Source organism: Kluyveromyces marxianus, chromosome 7 (genome assembly GCF_001417885.1).
Source record: "Kluyveromyces marxianus DMKU3-1042 DNA, complete genome, chromosome 7".
In the NCBI taxonomy this organism is placed as follows: Eukaryota; Fungi; Ascomycota; class Saccharomycetes; order Saccharomycetales; family Saccharomycetaceae; genus Kluyveromyces; species Kluyveromyces marxianus.
This window is the reverse complement of record NC_036031.1, coordinates 559,021-575,963: the sequence shown is the minus strand read 5'-3', so window position 1 is coordinate 575,963 and position 16,943 is coordinate 559,021. Positions and strand designations below refer to the sequence as shown.

General features: G+C 40.6%; 6 protein-coding genes across 6 annotated transcripts; 3 read left to right on the top strand and 3 right to left on the bottom strand.

The window, feature by feature from the left end:
* Positions 1-197: 197 nt before the first annotated feature.
* Positions 198-989, top strand: MET16 (phosphoadenylyl-sulfate reductase (thioredoxin); the record flags this gene model as incomplete). Its single annotated transcript, XM_022821530.1, has 1 exon — positions 198-989. One exon carries the CDS (start codon positions 198-200, stop codon positions 987-989), a length of 792 nt encoding a protein of 263 aa, XP_022677882.1.
* Positions 990-1,353: 364 nt separating this feature from the next.
* DCG1 (Dcg1p) lies at positions 1,354-2,181 on the top strand (the record flags this gene model as incomplete). The annotated part of the gene is made up of 1 exon (XM_022821528.1): positions 1,354-2,181. The coding sequence occupies one exon, from the start codon at positions 1,354-1,356 to the stop codon at positions 2,179-2,181; it is 828 nt and encodes a 275-aa protein (XP_022677881.1).
* A 254-nt stretch (positions 2,182-2,435) lies between these two features.
* Positions 2,436-2,783, top strand: MRP2 (mitochondrial 37S ribosomal protein uS14m; the record flags this gene model as incomplete). Its single annotated transcript, XM_022821527.1, has 1 exon — positions 2,436-2,783. The coding sequence occupies one exon, from the start codon at positions 2,436-2,438 to the stop codon at positions 2,781-2,783; it is 348 nt and encodes a 115-aa protein (XP_022677880.1).
* A 677-nt stretch (positions 2,784-3,460) lies between these two features.
* RHO1 (Rho family GTPase RHO1) lies at positions 3,461-4,087 on the bottom strand (the record flags this gene model as incomplete). The annotated part of the gene is made up of 1 exon (XM_022821526.1): positions 3,461-4,087. One exon carries the CDS (start codon positions 4,085-4,087, stop codon positions 3,461-3,463), a length of 627 nt encoding a protein of 208 aa, XP_022677879.1.
* A 945-nt stretch (positions 4,088-5,032) lies between these two features.
* KLMA_70267 (uncharacterized protein) lies at positions 5,033-8,527 on the bottom strand (the record flags this gene model as incomplete). Its single annotated transcript, XM_022821525.1, has 1 exon — positions 5,033-8,527. The coding sequence occupies one exon, from the start codon at positions 8,525-8,527 to the stop codon at positions 5,033-5,035; it is 3,495 nt and encodes a 1,164-aa protein (XP_022677878.1).
* A 334-nt stretch (positions 8,528-8,861) lies between these two features.
* On the bottom strand, positions 8,862-16,700 carry FMP27 (Fmp27p; the record flags this gene model as incomplete). The annotated part of the gene is made up of 1 exon (XM_022821524.1): positions 8,862-16,700. The coding sequence occupies one exon, from the start codon at positions 16,698-16,700 to the stop codon at positions 8,862-8,864; it is 7,839 nt and encodes a 2,612-aa protein (XP_022677877.1).
* Between the last annotated feature and the right edge of the window lie 243 nt (positions 16,701-16,943).

Below are 16,943 nucleotides of genomic sequence, written 5' to 3'. Positions count from 1 at the left end.
AGGCATGAATCAATATGCGATGAGATGAAAGTTCATGGCATCAGATGAGTTGGATGAGTAATGGTTTCCGCAAGAATTAGTTGGACATTCAAGAATAAAACTGGACGTGTGTTTGAAAATCAATCACTGGAACAGGGAACAGAAGATTTATATATTTTCCAGTGAAGTTGAGTGAGTGATTGTGCCAGTTTGTAACAATGTCTAGGGTATATGAGCTGAATAATGGTTTGCTGGTGAATCAAGAACAGTTGGATCACTGGAATGAGAAGCTGACGGCTCTTTCGCCGCAGGAGATTATACGCTGGGCTATCATTACATTCCCGCACTTATTCCAGACGACTGCGTTTGGTTTGACGGGGTTGGCTACAATTGACATGCTTTCCAATATGGCAGAGAGTGAGTCAGCCGAGATTGTTCCGTTGATATTCATTGATACGCTGCACCATTTTCCACAAACGCTAGATTTGTTGAAGAAGGTGGAGGATCGGTATTACAAGCCAAGGGGACAGGCTGTGAATGTGTTCCAACCGCAGGGTTGTAAGAGCGAGCAAGAGTTCGCTGCGAAGCATGGTGACTTTTTATGGGAAAAAGACGATGACAAGTACGATTTCCTTGTGAAGGTAGAACCGGCCCATCGAGCATACCAGGAATTGCAAGTCACGGCAGTCTTCACCGGTAGAAGAAAGAGCCAGGGTGGTGCACGTGCCAATTTGAAGTTTGTGGAGCTCGATGAGCTGAACAAGATTATTAAGATCAATCCGCTAGCTAATTGGGATTTCAACCAAGTGCAGGCCTACATTCGCGAACACAACGTTCCGTATAATGAACTGCTAGATCTGGGCTACAGATCCATTGGTGATTATCATTCTACGCAACCGGTGCAAGAAGGTGAAGACGAAAGAGCTGGTAGGTGGAAAGGCAAGGCCAAGACGGAATGTGGAATCCATGAGACCAGCAGATTTGCACAATATCTACAACAAACAAAGTAACCAAATAGACGAGTCTGTTGCTTGAATGTATGTATGCGATGTATATTTATAGCTGTACGAATAAGTACTGTTGGCTCTTGGGCCATTCTTTGATATAGGGCAGAGCTGTCAAATGATTCGCTTCTAGATAAGCTTCGGGGTTATCTAAGGGAGAGGGAAAAAAAAAAAAAGTGACTAAAGGCAGCATCGGCCAGATACGAAATGGACGACTATAGAAAGAAGGAAGGAAGGAATACACATATATATAGATGTACAAGCCTTCTTATGAGTAGAAATGTTGTTTAGTATCAAGTTACTATGAAATTTTGAAAATATTCCATCAATTGAGTTGTGGTGCACTAAGAGGAAGCAAGTAACGAGAAATATGTCGCTATATGATCTACCAGCAGTAAAACATGAGAAGAGTTTGCCAGACGATGAGCTTATTAAGGTTCTTTTCGTCAACCCAAACTCGACCCAAGCAATGACAGATGGGTGTTTGAAGATGATTGCAGGACACGTTGCACCGGATACCGTTGTATATGGCTATACGGCTCCAATGGGGAAGGCTCCTAACGTTATTGAAGGCCATCTGGACGGTATTCAGTCGGCAATTGCTGTTATGGAAGACGCATACGAAATCATAAAGCAAGTGGATTGTGTATTAGTCGGGTGTTTCAGCGACCATCCATTGATTAAGGCAGTTAGAGAAGAGTTCGATGATGTTTTATGTATGGGTATTGTAGAAGCTGCTGTTTATTCTTCCAGGATCATTGGCTCTAAGTTTGGGGTGCTGGCATCGATATACAAATCCCAATTGAGAGATGAGGAGACCATAGCGGGGCTTGGGATGTCTGAATTCTGTGTCGGGCTTCTCAGCTCTGGCATCAAGACGGTGTCTGATTTGGTGAAGGTGGAGGAGTCGGAGCTTCACAGGATGATGTCCGAAACCGCATTGACGCTTGTTGAAAAATACCACGCCGACACAATTGTATTGGGTTGTGCTGGTATGAGTGACCTCAAAGCAGCAGTTTCCGATTCATTGCAGAAACACGGGCATGATGTCCCAATCGTCGATGGCACTGTATGTGGCATTAATATTATTTCGGCTGTTTACAGAAGCGGACTTCATTCAACGTCTAAATCAGGTGCCTACTCTAGTGCTCGTGAGGCACGTAAGCTAAGAGGCGACGTAGTGGGTATTAAGAGGTGAAACAGGTAGGTGACCTAAGCGCGTGGAAGATTAGTTTAGTTAGTTAGTTAGTCTTGTCACGTGATGCATTACGTTTGACATGATATATAGGTTTAGCGATTTGTATAGTCAAAAAAATATTGAAAAATTGAAAAATGCCTGTTATAATTGTAGAAGATATGATGAATGGAGCTTGATGAGATATAAGTATCTACTCTAGGCTAGGTTAACTAACTACTTCGCAACAACACTCGAGCATCACGCTAGAAAATACAATGAGTAACTTCAGATTTCCAATTAAGACGAAACTTCCATCCACATACTTGAACGCAAGAGTGATTCGTGACAACTTCAAGAGACAACAGGTTGCAGCCAACGAAGTTACGATGAAGGCATTGAAATTCATTGCTAGAAACACTACACTACCACCAAGGACGAGAATGGAAGCGCAATTGCAACTTTCTGTGATGCCAAACTACACAAGAATGACCCAAATCAGGAACAGATGTGTTGAGACGGGCCATGCAAGATCTGTTCTCAGCGACTTCAGACTATGTAGAACACAGTTCAGAGAGTTGGCAAGAAAGGGAGATCTACCTGGTGTCAAGAAGGGTGTATGGTAAGGAGCATTTTATCTGTAATGAAATTTGATAATCAAGTAATAATATATCGTCGTGTAAATAAATAATAATTAGTATCAGAATACTACTACTATTACTACTTTGTGATTGGAGATCGAAACATAGGGCTAGACGTAAACTAGGATAATGTATGCGTACCTGAGAGCTGTCGTTTATATTTGTGGGACAGTCTGGAGACTATATATAGGTGAGAGCGCGAACCGGCCTGTCTGGATAGGAGTAGAGGGCCGTTTTGGTAAAAGCACCTATGACGGGACAAGAAAAGAAGATGTATGTATCCAAGCGAGCCAAACAGACCGAAATACATACCTCAGCTTAAATATACTTTTCAGTAACGTAGGGCAATTGATCTATGCAATTTGATTACTTTTAGTATCTATCTACTCGGAAGCTAGCGAGTCCACTTTTCCGTTAGGTTTAAAAGAGTGAAACAAATGGCGTAAGTTGATGGATGATTCTTGTTGCAATAGTGTAAACTTAGTTTAGTTTAGTAGGAGTAGTAGTAGTAGTAGTAGTATATATACATACATATATATTCTGTTGTAGCTAGCGGCGTGCGCTAGGAGAAATATGGCTAAAGAGTAGTAAGGAAAAAAGTACAAAGTATAAAGTACAAAGGGGAGAAAGAAAGCATGTTGAATATTCAAATCAATCCCTTTTTACAAAACAGTACACTTCTTCTTTTTGCTAGACTTGGTCTTTGGCTTGCTCTTGCCCTGTTTCCCGACCAAGGAGGCTCTGGTAGCGGCCTCGAAGACCTCTCTGACACCGTAGCCGGTTTTAGCGGAACATTCGATGTAGTCGACGGCACCGATTTGGTCAGCCACTTCTTGCGCTTGCGCTTGCGAAACAGGCTCCAAACCTTGTGCTCTTAGCTCCTCAACGACTTGAGGATCGTTACGCAAATCAGCCTTGCACCCAACCAAGATGATTGGCACACCTTGACAGAAATGCAAAACCTCAGAGATCCACTTTTCCATCACATTCTCCAAAGAATCTGGCAAGTCGATCGAGTAACAAATCAACACAACGTTAGAGTCTGGATACGAAAGTGGTCTCAATCTATCGTAATCTTCTTGCCCAGCAGTATCCCATAACGCCAACTCAACACGACGTCCATCTACCTCCACATCGGCAACGTAGTTGTCGAAAACAGTGGGCACATAAACCTGAGGAAACTTCCCCTTTGCAAAAACAATCAACAAACATGTTTTACCACACGCACCATCACCAACAATAACTAGCTTCCTTCTAATGCTAGCAACATTACTCACAGCTTGAGACATCTTTTATGTAATCCTAGTCAATAATAAATCAATCAATCTTCTTCTGATCCTGTCTGATCCAAATCAAATCGTCTTCTGATTTCTATTTCTATCCGTTTTGCAACTTTTTATATCCTTATAAAAACAAAAGACACTCCGAATAAACTCTATCGATCTCTCCTATTTCAAGCTATCGGTATTCACGTACAATATATATCGTTCGTGGTTGCAATTACGTCTGGCTGCTCACCCTATCCCTCCTTCCGACAACCAACTCAACTAAAAGGTATATGCTTACTTTCTATATCTATCTGAACATTACATGTTTTTTTTTCTCCCAATTTAAGAAATCTTGAACAACAAAAATGAAAATCAGCAGCGCCGCCTTGTGAAAGCGTGGAAACGCTCGATCTGGGGCTAAAGTTTTTGATCTGGTGTCCTTGAGACGATGAGCGAGAGGGTACCGTGAACCAAGGGCCCCCCCTTTGGGGGGTGGAGGGCTCTTGGTTCGCGTGTCGTGCACCCTCCTCCATCCTGAGCCAGTACATACATATATTCTATACAATGTCTTGCTATATACCAGAGGGGCCGAGCGGGTCCCTTTGTGCTGTGTTTTGTGCAGCCCTGTAGCCATGGGCTCTTCTAGTCACGAGACCCTTGGACTTTGGCAGTTTGAGTGCTAACGGTTCGTTGGTAGCTGCGATTTCGCGATTACCCTCGCGCCGCGAGAGCATTTGCCGTTTCATTTGCCGCAAGCAATTGCGCCAGCCAGCTAAGTTGGGCATCATCATGCATTATGTATGTGAATACTTCTACTTATAGATTTTCAGTTGCTGTGGAGCCATCGGCCGGAGTCTGGACCTGGACTTGGACCTGGTCCAAGTCCAGGTCCAAGACAGAATTCCTGCTGGGCTTGAGATCTGAAACACGCCTGCCCAGCTCAGCTGTTTCCCGGCTCTGTTCCGGCTAGTACGCATATGCCTTTGTCTGGGCTGTGGTCGCGTTTGGGCCTGAGGCTTTGGCATTCTTGTTACCGTGCGCAGTGATGATGGCGATGGTCGTGAGGCGCCCGGTCACGTGGAGGATTTTGAATGTGGATCTTGTTTCTGAGTCACGTGGTCTGCAGACGGAAACTGCGTCTGCGTCTACCGGGTCCGGCGGGACTGAGAGCACAGCCGCCGGTACCGGCGGCTGCGGGCCCGCTGCGCGGAACAGTAGCACCGTGCCCTCCCCACCTGCGGCGGTGGACCTGTTGTTGCCCCAGATCACGAGGCTGCCGATCGCGTCAGCGTCCGCGTCAGGGTGCAGCAGGGCGTGGCTCGAGCGTGGCTCGAGCCGCTGCGTGCCCTCGCACCGCCGTAGGGCGCTGGCCTTGTAGCTCATCACCTCGTTGATCCGGCCGATGTAAAACTCGGAGTTGGATTTGACGCAGATCAGGGTCGGAGAAAGGACCAGCTCCAGGTCGGGCTCCAATGAGGAGTCCAATGCGGAGTCCAATTCGGGCTCCAATTCGAGCCCCAATTCGAGCTGCACGTCAAGTTTGAGTTCGACATGGGCCCCCGGATGGGACCCCGGATGGGACCCCGGCAGCAGGAGTTTCACCACCCTCACGTTTCTCCCGGCAGCGATCCATAGCTCGGGCGCCGTCGCCCACCGCTTGCTCACGTTCACGCTCGTACTCGCTGTCCCATTGCACGGCTTACTGGCCAACTCCAATTCACCAACGTCTCTCATCCGTAGCCTGCCACTCTTGAACGAGATCTTGCACAACTTCACAACATGAGCCCCATTTCGCGTTACGCCCACTATCGCCGCATGGTTAGGCTCCACCTCGCTTAGATGGTATATATGTCTTAGGTCCCTCACGCTCGCATACTCGAGACTTGCAGTCTTGCCCGTCTCCAGTTTTAACGCATACACGACTTGCTTCTGTAAGTTACACACAACCATCCGCTTGAGACTCTCGAAGTAACAAAACCGCTGGAGGTGTGTCCTGTTGTGTTTTGCCTTGACGTCGTGGCTCCGCACGATGTTCGAGACGAAGGTCCCTCTCACCACCGTTGTATGCGTGTCGAATACCACACATAATAGTACCACCGCCCCGTGCTCCACAACAGCACTAGCTTCAAGAATTGAAGAAATCCCATCGTTCTCGATCCCAGGAACCCTCACTATGGTCCCATTCATCAAAAGCCCGACCCGCGTGCTATCGTGAATTAAAACGCAATTATCCGCTATTTGGACCAACTGACACACTTCGTCGCTGAAAAATAGTGTATGTTCTTCTTCTTCTTCTTTGTTCCCAAACCGCTTGAGACGTCCAACTTGGCGCACCGTCTGTGTGTATAAGCTTCTCCTATTGCCGTTCAACCCATAATTTATGACTGTTTGCGCAAAGTCCGCCATGCAATCTTCTTCGAGGTTCCACGTTTCCATTTGCAACTCCTTGTGGGAAATGTCATACGTATACGAAACTATCTTACTGCCACTCTCTATTTCAAAGTGAAGTGTTCCAGTGCCAGCATTATGCCTAATCGGCTTTGCTGTCCCATGTCCCAGCCATTGTTTCCATTTTTCTATCAGTTTCCCATATGAAAACTCTTGGACGCTAAACAGAATTGCTCCATCATCACCAACTTTTAATAACATGGCTATTTCGCTGTACTCATCTACCCCAACACACGATATAATTTGCATATCCGTACAAGTCTTGTCCCCAAAGCATACCGTTCGTTCTCTGTTGGGTTTTATTTCCAATATGCACCCATCGAGGACTTGGAAAAGTGATTCTGATAAAGTAAAAATGTTGACAGTATGTTCGTTGAGAATATTTAAAGAAAAGTCTAATGTATCTTCTTTCGCAATGATCAGCTTTCCGTCTTCATTCATCGACACAATTCTAGTTGTAACTTCTTCGCCCAAATAAATAATGACAAACGTACGATTCTCCTCCTCCAGATGTCTGCAGTTGCATTTGAGAACAAAATGCTGCCGGGCAAACCCTATATAAGAAGCACTTTCTATCTCTTCTACAAGCTGAATATAGTAACCATCTTTGTCAATCTGGTAAATTCCTGAATTACCAGAACACCATAAAGTACTTTTTGTCTCTTCTCTGTTGCATGATACAAAAGACGACACTGTACTATAACTCTTGTACACTGTTTCAGAAACTGAATTACCAGCTTTCTGCGAGACACTGAAATCTTCGGACAACGGATAAAGGTTTCCAAGCATTAGCGGAATTTTATGCTTTTGAATTCCCTTGTTGGACAATATATCAATGCACATACTTTTGTCGTCAATATCAATAACGTAGAACTTAACTGCAAATTTGACTCTCAAAAAGTGAGAATATACTACATCATCCCCTTTCCCGGATATAACAACTAAAATATCTCTATGGTTGATTAGAAGAATCATACATTTTTTAAAGGATGCTAATTGTTGCGGGTATAAACGTTGTAATTTGTCTAATAATTCATGGCATTCCGCTTCCATATTGATGAAATTGAACAATGTTGATATTGTTTTAAACTCTCTATCTCCTGTCTTTAGCTGTGATGAGGTTATTAAAATGGGTTCTTGTTCTTGTTCACTGGCTATAAGGAACAAACTGTCGTTCAAATAGGTTATCCGAGTAACAGCAGAGAAATTCGGTAAGACTAGTCGAAATGTGTGTTTCTCGTCTGAAATTTCATTCCATTCAAAATAAATTAAATGGACTCTGTTGCAGTTCCATATAGCAAGCAAAGATGATTTCAAGCTTCGACCCCTGTTCATCATAGACCCGTAAAGCAGTTTTGACCTAGGAAGTATTAATTGTCTGTCGTGACTTATAAGCTTTATTGTTTCTTGATGATCAACATGAATATCGAAGAAAAGCACACTAAGTGTATTAAGACTTTGACAAAGACATAGAAATTGACTTCCTTTTACCTTGTCTCCTACAATTGTAAATTTTGAAGCACATCCTAATTTTGGGAGCGTTATACGATCTAGTATTTTCACTTGAGTAGATGACTCGGTAAGAACAAATGTAGCCAATTGTAAAACTCTTCCATTGTGAATGGACAATATCATATCAGAACTGAATCGATCATCTGTTGCTTTAATATAGATATCATCAAGTTGATCGGAACCAATTATCGGCTCTCGGGCAGAGCGTACAGTCATGTGAGCATTAGTAAATAGAAATCGAAAGATATTTGATTCTTTAACAAGATAATGAAACACTCTCCGCGACGCTTCATATTCGATGGAACATTCCTTAAATGCATTTACCAATGTTCCCTTTGTCAGTTCATCTTTACTCCTTGTGGCTGGTTGTGGGTATTTAAACCTTTCTATTTCATTTTCATAACTGATGTCTCCAGTAATAGCAGCAATTTGAAGACTATTGTCTAGTGATACATCCTTTAGATTTTCTGCAAGTATGAAGTCATTGTAGTTGTTTGTCATCTCCAAAGTGACATGTTGAAATGGGCAATAACTTTTATCCTTATCTGGTCTTTTGGTCTCACGTTCTAAACCAATAGTTTTAACCCCGTCAGTAGGTAAAATTAAGTACTAACTTTTAAGAGCTCTCGATTTGATCTTTCCAAAAGTTGATTAAATTACGAATACAATTCTATACATAAAAAGTCAGAAGAGAAAAATAACAAATTGCACACTATACCAAGCTGGATTGGATATTCCAAAACTATACGGTATTACCTTGTATCATTAAAGTAGTAAGAACATTTTATGGAACTTTTATAAAGTATTGTTACAAAAATAAGGTGAATTACATAAACTAAATGTCTTTATCATCACGTACAGTACTTGAAGATGATGTATCCTTTAATTCATCAACAGTGGTGTAATGTTTATAATAGTTCAACTGCTTTAGAGGAGAACGTGCAGCAGTCCTCAATTTTTTTACAGATCCATGCTTTTTAAGCTTATTACCGATGAAGCTACCTGTGTGTCTTAATAATGACTTAATTAGAACCTTTTTCAAATGCATCATCAAATCAAGAACGGTCATGGTTTCATTTGCAAACCTAATGGTAGGGAAATAGAGGTTAAAGTCGGTGACATTGATTAGACTTGATACACCAGAACCTTGGTAACTGATGACCATTAAGAAGGGATTTATTGTGATGTTCTCTATTATCATATTTTCCTTTGATCTTTGAATCATTTCATCCATTTCAGCGTCATTTCCAATTACTTCTTCCATTGGAGAAACCATCTCAGATGGTGTTACACGACGAACCCTATCGATAGATTGAGCCTTCACATTTGATGGTCTGACTGATTTGACGGACAGCCTTGATGCGGAACCGCTACTAGCAGATTCGTCCAAGTCACCATCTGCAACCTCTTGTTGGTTGATGCCATCCATTAGCGTAGACACTGATGAAGGCGAAACCCATGCAATAATTTTTTCTACTGTTGATTCCTCAACATTAATTTTAAGGTCTCTCAAGTTAGTTACTACATTCTTAACCACCTGAATCCCTCCTACAGCTTTATCCTTTTCCCATTTCAACTCTAACAACGGTTTTTGGTCGCGGTTTACATTCTTCTGAACTGGGCTCAAAAGATCGTGGAAAAGCGCATCATGAGACAAGTTAATTACTTGAGCCATTTCAATGTTTAATTTATTAAAGTTATAACCCGAAGGTGTTTCCATTCTTTGGAAAGTTGCGTCGGCCACGGCAACATCAAGGAAGTTATGTCGATCATCATCTAGCATATGCAAAATGACCTCCTTTGCTTTTATGATGATATATAACATCTCTTCATTTGACTCTTGCTCTGGAGAGGCAGAGGTTATCACTTTCATCATTAATAACATCTTAATAGCAGTATCCATTTTATTATGACGAATAGTGTTTAGATCAGATTTTTCTGCATCGTCTAATAGATACTTTTTAAATGAATACTCATATTCAATTTCATCAAGGATGTCTATTTGTTTCTCAAGAACCATAATTGCCTCTTTGACCTTTGTCACATCCTCAAATTCAAAGCTCAATATTAACTTTTTGATGTCATTTTTCATTTTGGCGCTTTCTGGCTCGACGTAAAGAAGAAGGCTAGTTACCAAATTGAATAATGATAGGTAGCGTGCAGAGTTCGATTCAATCACAATTCTTGGTAAGTCACAAATAATCCTATTTTTAAGAACATCGGAATGTTTTAATTTATCTGGAATATTTGCGAACGGCAAAACTTGGTCATAAGTAAACACGCTAGTAAAGTTGGATATCAACATATCATCCTTTAAGTTTTCCGGGTTGAAACATAACTCTAATCCTAGCCATGGTCGCCAAGAAGTTTCATTGGTTGAACCATACAAAAACTTGTCAAAAAGGAGATGATTGTAAGACTCCTGATTCATTTTATGGAAAACGAATACATTAGATTGGATTAATTGAATACCTGCTCTATTCATGAAGAGATTCTGTTGATATTCATTGTCAGTTATATTAGAATCAAAATACAAAGAGTTCAATTTGATCGTTGGAGCTGTGACTAAAACACATGCATCAGGGTCAGTCGCAGTGGTTAACTGGATCTGAGGGGCAATTAGCTGAACATGGTATTTCTCAAACGTTGAATAGTCAAAATCCCCACCTAATAACTTGATGTCGTCTTGAAACGATAATAGAATTTGTTCGGGATCCTTGTCCGTACGGAAAATGTTTTTAAATATGTATTCATTGGCGGACTCTTTCTTCTCTGTATTGATTTCGGCTTCTTCAGGAATTGTAGATACTGAAAGTCGGTTCTTTTCAATAAGACTGTCAAGAGTTTGTAAGGTTTTTAACTTGGTAACATTGTTCATATCTGAGATAAGAGTCAATCTATGGATGTATTTCAAAAACACATTTCTGACTTCTTCATTCCATTTCAAGAGCATACTAACCACTATGAATTTATTCGCATAACTTTTATCCGAATCTTGGGAGGTTCTCATGAGTTTCCATATAGGAAGGTTTAATTCACTTCTGTCAATAACAGCTTTACTGTGTTCACAATCAGCTCTGTTGTATTCGTTGTTCAAATATTTGATGTCACTTTTCATCAATTCTAGTTGTTCTAGTGTTCTGTTTACCATCTTAAGGCGTTCCAACAGTTTGCTGTTAGTCGGCCTACTTAATCTAATCTCCGCGTCCAACTCATTTTTCTCTTTTGCGAATATTTTAATTCTCTCATTCACTAGCCTATCTGGGATTACAACATACCGTTTCAGATTACAATTGTGGTAGTTGAAATTATCAAATGGTTCAATAGGCTCAAAGGTTTCTACATCTACCTGATACTTGTTACCATATGGAGCATGCTTTTTGTATGCAAACATGGGAGAAAACAGAAGAGGACTCATCACAACCGATGGAACTGACGTTTCGAAATTAGCATAATTAAATTCGGAATAGTCATATATGTCGAACCATGATTGGTCATTGTCGAATATGTTAAGGTTTGGAGTATTCTTTTTCGCATATTCAGGTCTCATAAATTTCGCGAATACAGTCCGTATGTCTATGTCCGTAGTTGTCACATCGGCAGAGTGAAATTTCAAACTAGTTATCTTTTTTGTAACATTGAGATGTTCCTTATATTCATGGAAAACCTCTTTTCTTTGATGAAGATCCATAGAAAATTCTGACATTTTTGCCTTTAAACCAAACACTTCAACCTTTAGAGTTGGGTCTATCAGTGTCCTTGGATCAAGATTCGGAACCATATGACATATGAATAAAGGAAAAACATCTGCTCGGTAAGAAATGGTGTAAAGATGTGTACCAAACTTAGGTGATATTCTTTGATGAGTAAACAAAGGCCCCTTACGTACAGGGAGATTGCCAGAAAATGATCCCCACCATTTGAAAAATATCTTAAAAGCATTAGGTGTCAGCTGCATACAGTTGTAGGCATTTTCTCCCTTGGAGATTAATTCAAATGATAAATGAATGAAATCACTTCTGAATCCAGCGTATGAGTCGTGTTTCGAAGGTTGATCCACGTAGATAGGATTACAGAGCCTGAAGTCATAGTGAGGTTTGAGGTCGAAGGTTCTCTTTTTTATTCTATCACTATACCTTTCGAACATTATCCCTACGTTGAATTCCATACCGCCTGTTAGTTTGATAGCTGTTTTCTCAATATATGCTTTCCTCATTATATGTAACATTTTATCACTCTTTGGCATCCTAGCAGAGTCCAACAAGTAGTAAAAGGAAGCATTTGCTTGAAGATTTGAAAATTCTTCTACAGGGAAAAAAAGAGCTTTCTCTGAAGGCATATTCCATGCTGGTATTGGTTTCGCAAAAAAGTTTGGCACTGAAAATGAAAGCTCTGATGCATTGATAGTAACAAACTTCTTTGGATTATCATCTTTGTTAAAGCAGATGTTCACGTTATCCTTAAATATGAGCGCATAACCTGCAGACATTCCACCAATTTTATGTGGATTTTTGTCACCTTTCAAAGCAACTTCAAATGCTGAATTTGGAATGCTGACATGAAGTCTGGCGTGGAACATGTTTCTAATTTTATCCCAGAAACCAACAGCGGGAGAAGGATCAATTGGAGGTTTTGAGAAATTATCGAAACAGTCCATTGTTTGCTGAATTGCTCCTCCATAGGAACTGCCCCAAACAATCCTTGTGTTCTCTGTGGATGTGTTTTCAAGTTTCAGGTCTGTGAACACTTTAATAGAAGTTATGGTTCTTGGAACAAGAAGAGCGTACAAAGATGTGGAGTCTTCAAGATGAGCTGAAGGTACTAGAGGAACATATATCGTTCTCAACTCTTTCTCTGAGTGAATCATGTCTTCAGTTATCAATAGATCGCAAATAAGGTTAGTCGAAGGCTGAACAGGGTTTGCAGTATTTTTTGGGAAGTATAAGGCAGGAAGTGGGTAATCTTTCAAGTGACAGCGAATTTCTGTAAATTTAGCATCCAACTTAAGAGGGATCATAATAGAATATTCCGTATCCTTTGGAACTCCCTTTCCTACATCATGAATAAAATCTGGAATATTGTTTATTCCAAAAGACGGTTCACTTAACTCGATATCTATACCTTCTAGAATTAAATTCATTAGAGAGGGATTAGAAGTAAATTCGAGAACATTGCTATTAAAATTCTTTGGAAGTTTTGTGACATCAACAGTACCCCATAAGAACTCAAAGTTCTCTGTAAAATGGTCTTTTATTATATTCTTATGCTTTTTCACTCTAACAATCCATGATTTTGAGATATTCCTAGCCAATGTGTCATATTCTTCCTTTAGCCTATCTGCTAGCCCATCTGCTCTTTGCAGATCGGCGGGTTCTAGACCAAGAAGGTGGAAAGAGGAGTTTGACCGTGATTTGAATATTTTATTGCCGTTTGATTTTGTGTCACTCATAAACGTACTAGCTTTCCGCAAAACTTTAGCATCTTTTTTCCTAAATTCATTCTCAACTCTCTTACGGAATATGTCGTATTTCTCCAATCTTTCTTTCTGTTCCCTTAATCCTAATTGTAATATTATGTTTAATTCGGATTCGAATGGATCATCTTCAACACTAAATATCCATCTTGAAGATTTAAGTTTGATCTTTGGAATGGCTGAAGGGTGAGTGATCTTAGGATATATAACAGATTTGTTGGATTCTGTCTTCAATGAATAGTTCATTTGTTTGATACTCTTGTAAACTGTGCTGATATTGTCAAATAATTTATACATTTCAAATTTGTGCGGTATAGTCCATTGCCATGATTCGTTCGAGAGCGTAATTCCCACATTTTCGGATTTGTCCTTAATTAAAGAAAGATCGGAATCTATCTTGTAATTTACTATGGTTATCATTCTCATCCAAGTGTTTTTTAAGATAGGTGATTCTACCATCAACCTAGTGTAATGTCCTGACGCACTGATGATACAACCATCAGTGAAAATTACAGACGTATCAATTAACTCAAGTTTGGTGCGCAAGCCATTGGGTAAAAGTATGATAGTACTAGATTTTGCTAAATTAAAGTTAAAGTCTAGCATTTTAACCAAATCCGCTTTACTAAAAGACACTAGTCTTCTCTTCTTCAGTTCTTTGAGTGTGTCCATGTGTTTCGATACAATACATTCAGAAGCCGATGGATATACATCATTTCCAAAAACCATCTTTAAGTTGTATATAGATGAGAAGAAGAGGAAAACGGTCATCAAAGAAAAGAGTAAATCGACACTTGATATATCTATTGCAGCCTTGATACGTTTGAGTTCTTGATCTGGGTAAACATAAAACTTAAACGTTGGTAATTTGAGTACGGGTTTGGGGATTAATTTGAGGCTGTCGCGTAAAGTTTCTGAGAATAATTCTACGCTCAGATCTGATATACTGAAATCTAAAGACCATGGGCCAGAATCTCTGCCTTTTTCTTCGTTGACAGCTCTTCCTAGGCCTTTGTCATCTGATGCAAATGTGTCGAGTTTTTCCAGCATAGATGAAGAATTGGAGTCGGTATTCATAGAGTCATTGACTCTCGCAAAAATTGCTTTCATATCTGCCAAAGAGTACGATATTTTTCTCATCTCACCTGAAACAAAATCATGTGCTGTTTCAAAGTTTGGGTTCATATAATCATTTCTCTCGATAAATACAGATCTTGAGCCTACAATTGCAACTAAATTCTTAATTTGCACCGTAATGCTTTCAAAAAATGGTGGTAAATCCTCGAAAATAAGATCATTGACGTTCACTGATTCGCCATTTGAGGTATGTTTCTTGAAGTGTTCAATTCTAGCCATCAATCTGGACTCTAAGTTCTGGAATATCTCCTTGAAATATGTGTCCTCCACATAACTTAATTTCATGTTCCGCTGGCGCATTGTATCATTGATAACTACTAGAGTTTTCAAATTTGTTAGGTCCATATGAAAGTTGTCGAATTGTAGAGAGGCAGAAAGTAAAAGAGATGGTAAAATCCTGGTACTAAAGGAGAGACAGATGTTGCTTGAACTAAACATATCCTGCTTCAAGGAGTGGTCTTCGTTCTGGTGATGTCCAGTCCATTCTATTAAATCCATTTGGGTGTCTAATGAATAAAAGAGCTTTTTCTCTGCCTGTTGATAAACACGGTTTGATTGAACTGTTATCTTTATTGCAGAGAGTTTTTGAACCAATGAGTCTACTCCATTTGATATAATATATACGGGGTCGTCAATGTTAATCTTTAATTCCGTATGAGGGAGGTAGTTTTGGAAGTATTCGATAAATTGCCCTCTTTTGGCGATCTCTTGATATATTTCCTTTAAATCTAGCGGTTTTTCAATCGGGTCCTGAGATAACAGTTCTGAAAGTACTTTTAGATTCCTTTGCACTGACACTAGCAATGAGAGCGTTTGAATATCAAGATCTAGCACTGGAGATGTAACATGGCCGACTAGTTTAAGGACAGTGTTAGAGAACAACTTGGTATCTTCCCGAACGATACAATCTTGGCAAAAGAGATTTGTGTCCCCATACAAGGATATGTTTGGGATCTCGCAAATTCTTAGTTCCTCTGTTCTAGGTAAACTCTGCTCCTTTAAAATGCCCTTTTTGGTGAGAAGACTGATCTTAAGAGCCACTACGTATGTTGAAAATTTAAGTGGGCGTTCCTCGCTACCGAACAACAACTTCGTGCCTGGATCGGTAAATGAACTTCTTGAAATACAAATCGCGATACTCGTGGCTGATATTTGCAATTGAAGAGCTTGCGTGCTTTTAATCAAAGATAAACTAGGTTTTAATGGGATATTTGAGAACAATGGGGACTCCAGCACCAAGCTGATTTTTTCGAATGAGGATGATACTGTATAGAACTTTTCAACTTTCTCATTGAGCACTTCCAGAAACTTGTTAATATCCGTAAAGTCAGTTTCAGAAGTTTGTTTCGCTTGTTTGTCTGCCTGATGTTTTTCTATAGCTCCCACTGGGTCGTTGTTGTCTAGTTTTCCGTATTTGCGCTCGTGCATCGCTAGAAGCACCGACTGTGCAGAAACGTAAGTTTCGCGAGCTTCTACGTCGATAAAAATCTCCTTGAAGGGGAATGGCCTCGTCGTATCAATCAGCGCGTCGGCCTTAAAACCAGCACTTCCAAGCACACACTTGTGCTTGATCATTGCCCGCTGCACGTTCATTTCCAAGCTTATCTTCGATCCGTCCGAAACCAACTTAATAACAGCCAAACTCACGTAAACGTCCCCCACCTTCGTGCCATCAAGCACGATCTTGAGCCTATCAAGCTTCTTCGCAATAAACGGAAGCCACTTGATCAACTTTTTCGGAACGCTTACCCCTCTAGATTTCGTATCTTCGTTCTTCTTCCCCACACTGTCCAAATCCAAATCCCCGGTCCACTCCGCTGTATCCACCACTATGCGATGTTTCCATATGTTGTACCGTATCGACTTGATCTTCAACTTGCCCCTCACATGTATCCCGGAAAACCTCAATGCCCATGGATTGAACCCAGCCACAAGACACCCTACCGTGCTGTAGCAAATAACGTTCAAAACCGTCCATGCCAAAAGAACAACGCCTAACACTTTCCATAACGGCGGGAAAACAGCAGGACTCTCCGACACAGCCTTCCACGCCCTTTCATACATTCAGAATATACCTCTTATACCAACTTCTTGATCATATAGCCCTCGCTTGGCTCCCTTCTCCCTTTTAATCTCGAAAACACACTTTCCCAAGCAATTCTATCTATTTAACCGCTCACCATTTCCCCTTTGCCTTTTATATAGTGCCAGCCTTTTTCATTTTCCCAATATACAATGCACATTTTTCTACAAATTTGAATACAGGTAATTTTTTACCAAGCAGAAGGGAGCGCAGCAAACATAAAC